Raw genomic sequence first — 11,719 nt, 5'->3', positions numbered from 1 at the left:
CCAGGCTATAACTCCTTGGACACCAGAAACAGAGACTGAACTTATTCATAACCCAGGTCAGAGTCAAAAGAGGTTTATAAAGAACTTTTTGGTGTTTAGAGCACTGAGATTTTTATAATCAATTCAAAAATACATTTTTAATCCCAAAGGATAATTAAAAGTTAAAGAAACTCTTCTGCCTTTCTTCAACAAGTTGTAGTAGATGTGGATGGCTGAATGCAGAAAGGAGTTTTAATATGGATATATATATTTCTGATATATAGTTTAGACGGTGTGGTACATGGACTACAACACACCCTCCCCCCCCGGTAGATGCAGCAAACACTGACTTCCTAAATGAACTGAACAGCTTCTTTGGAAGGTTTGAGGCACTAAACAGCCTCCGGCAGTGAAACCTGTTCCACACCAGGGGGAGGAGGCACTAAACCTGGACGTAGCTGAAGAGAGGAAAACTCTGAGGAGAGTCCAAGGAAGGCCCCAGGGCCTGATAACATACCTGGGCAGGTATATAAGGAGTGTGCAGATCAGCTGGCTGGTGTCCTCACAGACAATTTTAACACCTAGCTGGACCGATCTGTATTGCCAGCATGTTTCATGTGTGCCAGCATTATTCCAGTCCTAAAGAAGCCTCAGGTCACCTCACTCAATGATTAGCGGCCTGTCGCTCTGACTCCCATCATGATGAAGTGCTGCTAAAGGCTGGTTAAAGAACATTTCGTCTCCAGTCTCCCTCCAATATTCAACCTGTTACAGTTCGCCTACCGAAGGAACCGCTCCACTGAGGACGCCATCTTCTCTGCTCTTCACCTGATCCTAGCTAACCTGGAGGAGAAGAACACCCATGCTGTTCCTGGACTTCAGTTCAGCTTTCAACATCATCATCCCACAGCAGCTGATGGGCAAACTGGAACAGCTGGGCTTCAATACACCCCTCTGCTATTGGCTGCTAGACTTCCTCACCAACAGACCTCAGTCAGTCCGGGTCGGACAAAACACCTCTGATGTCATCAGTCTAAGCCCCTCCCCTCAGGGCTGCGTCCTGAGCCCCCTGCTATTCACCCTGATGACACACGACTGCGTCCCCAGGTTCACCACCAATCACATGGTGAAGCTCACAGATGATACCACGGTGCCTGGCCTCATCAGAGACGACAACGACCTGGACTACAGAGAGGAGCTACAGGTGGGCTGGTGCAGAGACAACAACCTGATCCTGAATGGGGAGAAGACGAACTAGATCATCGCCGACTTCAGGAAGAGAGCTGTACTGAACGAAATTTCTTTGTTTTTTTACACTCGGTGTGTACAAAATGACAATAAAGTCTGTATAAGTCTAAGGTATTCAGCCTGGCCGTGGAACAGTGAACCAACTCTATACGCTACAGGGTTCTTGTTTCTTGGGAGTTTGCCCACATATGTTTTGCAGACTTGTAGAAGGCATTTGGGGTTCGTTCCTGGCTCAAGAGGAGGAGTTCAAGTGTATTGGGCTCCAGAAATGAAGCGGGAGAGTGATGGACATATTTTGCTGATAAAGATAGAGGGATTGGTGCGGCTGCTTCTATGATGCAGATGCTGCACTGGTCTCTCATGGTGAAGAGGTAGCTGAGTGAAAAGGCAGAGCTCTTGATTTACCGGTCGGTCTGTTTCTACCCTCACCTATGGTCATGAAATCCGGATCTGGACTGAAAGAATGAGATCTGGATACATGCTGCTGAAATGAGCTTTCTCTGCAGGGTGGCTGGGCTCTCCCTTAGAGAGAGGCTGAAGAGCTTGGTCATCAAGAGGAGGCTCAGAGTAGAGCTGTTTCTCCTCCAAATCGAGAGGATTCAGGTTGGACATCTTTTTCAGATGCCCCCTAGGCGCCTCCCTCAGGAGCTGTTCCAGGTATATCCTGCTGGGAGAAGGCCCAGGACATGATGGAGGGACTATGTCTTCGCCTAGCAGAGCCGAGGTGTCTGGGGAGTGGGAACTCTGAGGGTTTCTAAAATATATATATATATATATATATATATATATATATATATATATATATATATATATATATATATATATATATATATATATATATATATATATATATATATATGTATGTATGTGTGTGTATAAAATATACCTATAAAGAAGTTAAGGTGCTATTTTCTGCTGCGAAGGGAAGCAGAAATAGTAAGTGATCAGTTTTGAGGATATTATTTACTGAAATGTGTTTTCTATTTTTTTTTTTTTTTTGGTGTCCTTGATTTTTTGTAAAACATACAGACCCCACCTTTTAATGTGTCTGTTTTTTTTAGTCTTTAACTTTTTTTTTCTCCTGTGACTCACCACTACTAATCTCTCCCACTCTGGGTTTCCCCACTTTCACTTCCCCCAAATTTTGCCTCCTCCTTTTTTTCCTCCCTGTCTAAGCTGAGTTGCATCGCTGGTCCAGTGGGCTCCTCCTCTACCTCCAGTTAGATATTAGAGGGTGCAAAGTCAATCTGAACTTGCAACCAGTGCAGAGTGGTGGAGAAGGACGTCTATAAGAGGGGAGCTGCAGGAAGTTTCATTTCCAAAAGTTTTACATGATAAAGCCCTCTGACTTGTTGAACAATAAGGTAAGGTACAACAATTCTGTAAAATTAATACATGTCTTAGACACTGTCATGTATGCAATGTGTTTCAATGCTGGATACATTTTTTTTAAAGGATTTTTTCTAAGGTAATTTTAACCTGAATGATTTTTGTGCTGGTTGTAATTTGTTCCCATGCTGCCATGATTAAGCCTCTAGATAAGCAACACATTAGGAAAACGGACACTGAGGAACAATTATGGCATTTAAATTCACTGGCAGCTTTATCAACCGATCTCTTTATAAACATAATGACTAGGCTGGCCAAGAGCTGCTGATGGGAGTGCTGTTATCACTTTTCTGTAAAAAAAAGAAAAAACCTCAAAGACTCTTTCTGTCGTTATCCGTATCAGTTCCAATACTGTTTATTTCAGTTATTTATTTATCATGATGTTAATACATTTCCTATAAAGTTGTAAAGACTGTAATTAAAAATGGAAATCTTAAAGGAACTGCCTTCAGATTAGTCTTCATTTGATTTGGTTGTACTCATTGGATAATACATTTTTCTTAACATCTAGTTTATATTATATATATATATATATATATATATATATATATATATATATATATATATATATATATATATATATATATATATATATATATATATATATATATATATATATATATATATATATATATATATTTCTTTTTGTTTACATTCGTGTATACAAAATGACCAAAATAAATCTTTCTATGTCTATATGAGCATTATGCAAAAAAAACATGTTCTTCACCCACTTTTAGAATAAATGATAAGCTGTAGTACCTATTTCTATTGATCAGTGTGTCAGAAGTAGCATAAACCGACTCCTTCTGTCTGATTTTTAGAGAAAACACAGTTTGATTTATCAAAAAATCACATCCATGCAGTTTTTGCTGCTATTCTGTCTTTAATATCATTGGTAACATGTCAGGATCTGTACCTTGATCTGTGGATGTGGAGTACGAAGCAACCATTGAGAGAAAGATGAAAATATAACTTTAATGACGTTTTGTACATTTAAAAATTGTTTTCTGAGTTTTTGAAAGAAAAAAAAATCTTTTTATAATTGCACAAAAAACCCATTTCTCCATATTGTGCACTCATTCGTTTAAATCTGTTTGTGTGCATGCCCCGTTTGGCAATATAAGCAACGACCTCAGAGCTGTGAGGTGGATGGTGCAGGTGTTCCTTAGGACAGAGACAGCAACCAGGGTGTCTTCTACCTTCTGCACAAAGCTCTTACTATCCTAATGAAGCCTCAAAGTGTAGAGACGATCTTTGGTTTCTCTGGTAAATTGAAACCATCCAGCTGAGAAACTAGTTGGCCAGGAATGGACCAGCATCTGGCCAGGAATGGACCAACATCTGGCCAGGAATGGACCAACATCTGGCCAGGAATGGACCAACATCTGGCCCGGTGGTTACTGGGTTACCTCACTTGCTGCCCGCAGTATGTCAGGACTTGGTTAAGTTAACCAAGGAGATCCAGCACATATGATGTGTAACCACACCAACCCAGAAGGTCCATATTTACTATCTTCACAGATCACCTGGACAGCCAGTGCAACAAGTGGGTTGCATGTCCATAATTTTTTGTTTGTTTGTTTGTTTTCAGAATTGTCAGAAATGATCTAAGGAAAGCTGTTCTTTTTGCTCTTTGTCCTCATAAAGGTCTTGAACTGACTTAGGTTCACCTTCCTAACCAACTTGAGTTGACAAATGCTCAAATTCAGTAGCGACAGGAGTGGAGAGGTGCTCTCCTCCCGATCTGTGCCAGTTTTTGCTGTCACAGGCAGTATGTAGGCTCTTATGTGGGGGAGATATTTGCTTATGTCAACGCTGCGTCCTATAGAGTAAATTTGATGGTATCAAATGTGTCTGAAGTATCAATGCTTATTACTTAAGTAGAAGTGAAAGTGAAAAAAGTAAAAGTACCATTTTAAAAGTATAAAAGTAAAAGTAATGCAAAAAATAATAATAATAATAAGGACAGAAGCTTTACTGCACTACCTTATTAAAGGAAAATTTTTCCACAATTCTGGATGATAATTTTCTTATACTTTAATTTTGTTACTTTTATAACTAATGCTAACAGTGTGAAATTTAACTTTACATCATCTTGACTATTTACTATTTGCAACTATTTATTCTGGTATCTGGTGAAAAACAGTGGTGCATTACTGAGTCCAACCAAAAAGAAATGTATTGTCTAGAAGAAACATGTTTTTTTATGTTTTGTTTTTTAAAATACCAACAAGCCATAAAGAAAATTAGCTTTAATTAAACGAACCTAACAAGTCTAATTTTAAAATGTAAGGAAAGAAGTAAAAATTTGTCCCAACTAACCCAACTACAGTATAGATAAACAAAATATTTACTCAAGGTAACAAAGTATTTATATTTTGTTACTTGACACCTCTAACTTTAAAGCTGGTGCATTTTATTAATGGCGTTTTGAATTCATTATGAGATTCATTTATTTAACTATTTATCCACAACCACATCCTCACATTTTAGCAAGATAACAAAAAATCCCAGGTTACAAATATCTTTGTACAATTCCTGGAAGCCAAAAATATCCCCGTCAGCCCATAGATTCACTCTGAAGATGTTTTGACAGCATGTTGAATTCTTTTTCTGAAGGCTGTAGTCCCAATTGGACCAGCGTCATTCATATGAGTTTCTGTTGCATAATGACGCCCGTAAGGCTGAAGGTTTCCTGGATATCCTGTTCCTACCCTGGATAGTGTTCTTACCGTATGCGCCATGAAAGGTAAAGGGGGAGCAGCTAGCAGCATGTGGTAGAGGCTGCAATTCGAGAGAGATTTCATTTTGAAATGAACATTTGATTTCTATTTTTTTCACATTTTATTATTAAAAAGTTATGTGACAAAACAAGCCTTTTTCTGCTTGACAAATGTGACAAACTTTACTGTGTTCTGGAAGTCAAACCCTTTTCATAATGGCAGCAATTCTTTGAGGTTAGAAGAGCTTCTTTCCTTCAGTCTAATCTTTAGTTTAAATCAGGCTGAAGTCTGAACTCTGGCCGGGCCTCTCCCAGATGATTAATAGAATAGAATAGAACATAATGAAAAAATCCCTTTTTTGTTCCACAATGGTGAAATAGTGGTGTTTACAGCAGCAGAAGGTTATAGTAGAGAGAGGAACAGAGAGGAAAATTAAAACAAATACAGTATTATACTATACAGTGTTTTTACAATATAAATATTCTGTATCTGGAGAATAAAAACCAGTAGCAGCTGTAGACATTTTAACAGTAACTGATTTATGGAAAATAGGAGCAACACCAGACATGTGCAAAAATCAGCATCAATGTATCAATATTATTATTATATGTAACAATTTCATAAAATATAATGCAAAAATATTAGAATATTGTTCTAATAGCATTAAAAAATGCTGGTAAAATAGGAATAGAAAACTAAAATACACATTTTCAAAAATGTAAGCTAAAATAAAATCCTCCAGTTTTGCTGCTGCGGAGAAATAAACAAATACATCAACATTACTGAGACAGTAGTACGGAAGAGGATTAGGGCCACTGAAAAAAAAAAAAAGTTAACTGATTTTTTTTATTGTATTTCAGTATAGTATGGGAAAAAAGTCTGAATTCTGACTTTAATGTCAGAATTCTTACTTTAATCTCAGAATCCTGACTTTTTTTCTCAGAATTCTGACTTTTTTTTCTCAGAATTCTGAGATTAAAGTCAGAATTCTGACTTTTTTCTCAGAATTCTGACTTTGATCTCAGAATTCTGACTTTTTTTCTCAGAATTCTGACTTTTTTTCTCAGAATTCTGACTTTTTTATTGTCAGAATTCAGTCAGAATTATGACTTTAATCTCAGAATTGTGACTTTTTTCCCATGTTAAACTGAAATAAAATTTAAAAATCAGTTTACTTTTTTTTTTTTTTCAGTGGCCCTAATCCTCTTCCGTACAGTAGCGACTAAGCTCTGTCAGGAAGGATTATTTTATTTTTTTAACCTCATTTGACATTTGTTTTTGTTTCATATTTTTAGGCAAGGCAATTTTATTTGTATAACACAATTCAGTAAATGGACAATTTAAAGTTTTACATAAATTAGATTATAAAACAGAAGCAAAATAAAAGCAAAACCATTTTTAAAACAATTAAAATAACCTTTTTGAAAAAACTAAACAATACAAATAATTTCTGCCTTTCTGTTTGTTTTGTATTAATAATCTGGAATAAACTCAACAATGAAATAAAATAATGTAAAATAATTTAGCCTACAGATATGTTTAAAAGGAATATCATCAATACTTTCATGAGTTTGTATTCAATTCGGTTTATTTCTCAACAACCAACAAGAAATGCTGTGAAATTATGAAATAAGGTTAGAAATACGTCATAAACTAATGATGCTCTGTTTGCTGACTTTCAGTGCTTTCTTACAGATTGGATGGAGATGATTGGACACATCCTCACACACCTGCTCTGTCTTGTGTGCCTCTGCTACACTCATCCTCTGGCAGGTGAGTAAAATCCAGAAATAAATGATTTAATCTTAACATGACCTGAACGCAGCGAGACAAAATAAAACAGATTAACATGTCGGCCAGGCAAAACGTTAAACAGTGTTTGAGTTAAATTTGTTTTATTGATAGAAATGAAATCCGTCCTCCATGTTATCCAGCAGGCGTGTTGCTGTAGAGTCCAGCTCAGCCTTTCTTTGCTTAAAGACACTTTCAGGTGTAATGTTTCCACAAATGAAATAGTTTTGTTTCCACCAAAACAAAGCTAGAAATGTACCATAATTACTGAAAGGGATGATTCATTTAGACCACGAATCAAAAATATGTGTTTCAGTTTAGTTTTGCGGCTTCTGGCAGTTTTAGCCATTTATAATTCTTGACAATGTTGAACAGATTAAAGTGAAGTGATCAGGGCTTAACTGCTCTTAAAACTAGGCAAGAAACTTGGATTTACACTAACTTGGTAAAAGTATTAAATAACTACTTAAGGTATTTCACCTTTCATCAGAATAGTACTTCAAACCTTAGTTTCTCTGTGATGGCAGTCTTGCACACGTTTATGTCCAAAAAGAGGGTTCTTTTATTTAACCCAAAAAATATAAAATGTAACAAATACAAAAATGGATCCAGAAAAGACGTCAAAGGAACCAAAACTACTCAAAATGTCTGTAATAGAATAAAACTAACTCAAACAAATTGACCTTCCTTAATAAGACAAAAGGGAACTTAAATAGTGGCTGATCATTTCAATTAAATTCAGTTTATTTATATAGCGCAAATTAAAAACACATCATCTCAACTTTACAGTTCATTAGTTCATACAGTCTAACTTGAGTGATTTTCCATTCAGTTTATTTCTATATTGCAATTCACAGCACATGTCATTTCAAGGCATTTTACAGTTCAACCAGATCAAACAGTCACATTAATTAAAAGTTTTCTATCTAAGGAAAACCAGCTGATTGCATTGACTCATTGACTCTTCAGCAATCCCTCACACTAAGCATGCTTGTAGCAACAGTGGAGAGGAAAAACTCCCTTTCAACAGGCAGTAACCTCCAGAAGAACCCGGCTCAGTGTGAGCGGCCATCTGCCAAAAATGACCGGACTTTTCCTTTAAAGTGTATTTAGAGAAGGTTCTAAGGTAGCTGCACCTGCAACCATCTACAAAATGTGTCCCATACAAAACACTTCTCCGGCTTAGCCAATCGTTGATGATATTGATTTGGAAATTATGTCGTCTTGGATACAGCTGCTTGGCGGAGCAGAAGGAAGAGTAATTGAAGTGAATCAAACGTGAGCAGCGGTTCCTAAAATGCTGAACTTTCTATATAGTTTTCCAATTTTGGGCGTATAGATAGAGTATTTATAACGAGTCCAGGACTTATGTCCAAAAACAGCCTAACGCCCATTATATGATGCACAAACAGTGTCCTGAGGGGGGCAGCGATGTGTCTGGAGGCGCCTGGCCTGCATAATTAGATGTCTGTGATCGCAGAATTAACCTGCCTGCTGTTTAGCGCCCACCAAAAAAAATGAAAGAAAAAACGAAATAAAGAAGGTTTGCAGTCGCAGCTGGTTGGTGGTCAGTTGGTTGTGGCCATGTGGCTCACCCTGTGATGGGGATGCAGTCCGGAGGAGAACTGACAGTTTCCTCATCCGGGTCCTAGTCATTCCAAAAAAAGAAAAAAACCTTCAAAAAAATCATTTCCCTGGTTATGCACATAGAGTTTGGATAATCTAGACACCACGACTTATGAGTAATTTACAATTAACGTATGTCAACGATCAAATAACTAACCTTATGCACCATGTATGAGCAAACGCTGGCACATGTTGCTGTATGTTGATGTGTGCCAGCGTGCTTCAATGTGCTGATAACTTATACAAAACTGACCCATAACTTATCCAATTGAATTTTTGTCACAGTTTTTGTATGTCAGGCATACATCTAAATCATCAAGATGTGACAGGGGCTTTATCTACAGCTGTGAGGATGAGTATGAATAAGCTCATCGGAAAGAGAATCACTCCTAAAATAGACCCTGGGCTCTGTGCAGATGGTGGAAAACAGAAGGAAAACACTTCATCACTGTTGGACAATGTCTCCAATCACATGGAGCTCCTACAGTCTCAGAGAGAGACGGCTGAATCCTGGGGCTGTTAATGTAGATCCTTTCAGTCAGCAGCTGTCACACTTTAAACCATCTCAGCTCATCTCTGTTCTTATAAAATGTTATTTTTTACAAACTTCGACCAGTTACACATTTTATTTGAACTAAAAGTGCAGTTACTTGCTTTTCTGATGTAGACCTTTTCCATAATTAATTCAATTCAATTTGATTCAAGAATAATTTATTAATCCCAAAGGAAAATTAAATGTTGCAGCAACTCATTAGTTATTTTTTAAACAGGTGTTTTAGGTGTTGATAGCTGTGGGCAGGAAGGATCTTCTGTAGAGGTCTGTCTTGCACCAGATCTGGAGAGGCCTCTGACTGAAGACACTAAAAATCTTCTGAAGATGATGCTCACCGTTGATACACCTGACTTTCCCCATAGCTCTATTCTATTCTATTCTATTCTATTCTATTCTATTCTATTCTATTCTATTCTATTCTATTCTATTCTATTCTATTCTATTCTATTCTGTTCTATTCTGTTCTATTCTATTCTATTCTATTCTATTCTATTCTATTCTATTCTATTTTATTCTATTCTATTCTATTATAGGATGTTCTAAGTAGCAGAGAATTGCAATGAAAGTGTAGTTTTCAGGTCTTAATCACTGAAATTGTATCTCTTCCTTCCCTATCAGGGACACACCATCTATCAACAAAAAGTTTTAGGATTTTAGCATGCAGCTTGAATTGCAAAACACTCACCCCAAACTATATTTTTTATTCAGATTCTCCCCAACCAACAGCAATGATACCAAGATCCCTGCATGTGGATAGCTCTCTAGGCGGCACGGTGGTGTTGAGGTGCAGCTTCTCTATGATGCCCGTTTCTCAAAGCAGCTCCGAAGAGGTCAGAATCCAGTGGATAAAGCTGCATTCGCTACTGGGAGACCAGGTGGTACTGGTGGCCCAAGGAGGGAGGGTAAAGTTTGGAGCAACGTTTGTGGACAGAGTGTCAGTGCCTACAAACCCCCAGTCAGTTCAGGATGCTTCACTGACGATCACTGGGGTCAGCAGGAGCGACTCCGGGGTTTACATCTGCAAGGTGACACATGGACTGGAGGAGACTCAGAGCGCAGTCAGTCTTACCGTCTCCGGTGAGTAAATATTCTGTTTGCTCTTTACAAGCAAATAAACAGACTGCTTTAAGAGTCCATAAACTCACTGATTGTCTCCAGATGTTTACTGCTGGCAGAGTTCAAAGCCAAAGGTGTTAACAAATGGACGAAGTAAAACTTGTCCACAAGCTGTTTTCTTCAAAGCGTTTTCCTTAAACATGTCCAGTCTGTCTGTTTTCTTACCTGTCATGTTAGAAGTAGAAAAAATTCTTTTGCTAGCAGAAAAACTGTCGGCATCATTTGCAAATGTTTAAAAATCTAAATAAGTAATTTTTTTCCTTAAAATAAGTGCATTTTTCTTGTACTGATCTGAGATACTTTGCAAATGGAACAAGACAATTTATATTTAGAATAAGAAAAAAACAACTACCTTATTTAAAGTGCATATTATCTAATAATTCTAAGAGTAAACAATCTCCATTGACAAATCATTTTTTTTTTATGTATTTCTAAATAGTTTTTTGCAGTGCAGCTTTTGCAGCATTTTCACAATCTATAGATCTTACTAGAAACCTGTGAACCTCCATTATTCTGTAACAATATGACAACAAATCTTTTTCTAACTGAGGTATCAAACTACGGACGCCGAGGGGGGTTGTACTCAACTCTTTTTTTTTTCCTTTGCCCTCTTGAGATAATGACATAACTACATAATTATCACGGTTGAACCATTAATTGTTTTCTCAAGATAACGAGATAATTATCTCGTTATCGCAAGAAAACATTTATTGATTTCTTGAGATAACGAGATGATTAACCTGTATGAGAAATGAACGATGCTGACCAACAGCCCTGGATTCCCAGTCCATCCATGCCTGCTTATGAATCAGAAGTGAAAGCCAATCATCAAACCAACAACGTCGTCTCGTTACCTAAAAGTTAAACACAGGATTATTTTCAGAATTAAAAATAGACTGCCATGACTTATACTTATAAATCCTCTCCCGCTGTTGTGGTATTGAAGGTTGTAATCAGTTTTAACTCACACCAATTATCTCATTATGACAAGAAAATGGCTTTTGTTGTATTTGAATAATGAGAAAATTTACTTGTTTTCTTGAGAAAATCACTGTAAAAAGGTATCGGAGGGACACGACCGCTCTGGGCTTCCATATCAATCAGAGAATAAGTATCACCTTTGTTTCTTCTGGGTTTTCTTTTTCTTTTTCTGTGGAGTGAGGTTAGTGCTTTGACCCCTGTACCTCAGCAATAACACCTGAAGTCTCATATGAGTGATTAGTATTCTAAATGATAATTTTCTGCCCTGTCTCTGCTCACTACTGCCCTCTTCTGTGCTGGAGAGTTAAGT

At 37.2% G+C, this 11,719-nt stretch overlaps 1 protein-coding gene across 1 annotated transcript in view; it reads left to right on the top strand.

The window, feature by feature from the left end:
• Window positions 1–2,434: 2,434 nt before the first annotated feature.
• LOC119797751 (versican core protein-like) overlaps window positions 2,435–11,719 on the top strand; it is a 56,983-nt gene continuing 47,698 nt past the window's right edge. The window contains exons 1-3 of the mRNA XM_038306953.1: window positions 2,435–2,591; window positions 7,038–7,115; window positions 10,021–10,389. Of these exons, the coding sequence (XP_038162881.1) occupies window positions 7,043–7,115; window positions 10,021–10,389 (442 nt within the window). The 5' untranslated portion in view covers window positions 2,435–2,591; window positions 7,038–7,042. The remainder of the gene's footprint in view (window positions 2,592–7,037; window positions 7,116–10,020; window positions 10,390–11,719) is intronic.

The sequence above is a fragment of the Cyprinodon tularosa genome, unplaced genomic scaffold (assembly GCF_016077235.1).
Source record: "Cyprinodon tularosa strain WSP-4 unplaced genomic scaffold, ASM1607723v1 ctg598, whole genome shotgun sequence".
Classification (NCBI taxonomy): Eukaryota; Metazoa; Chordata; class Actinopteri; order Cyprinodontiformes; family Cyprinodontidae; genus Cyprinodon; species Cyprinodon tularosa.
Note: the sequence above shows the minus strand (reverse complement) of the source record. Positions and strands in the feature narration are given on the sequence as shown.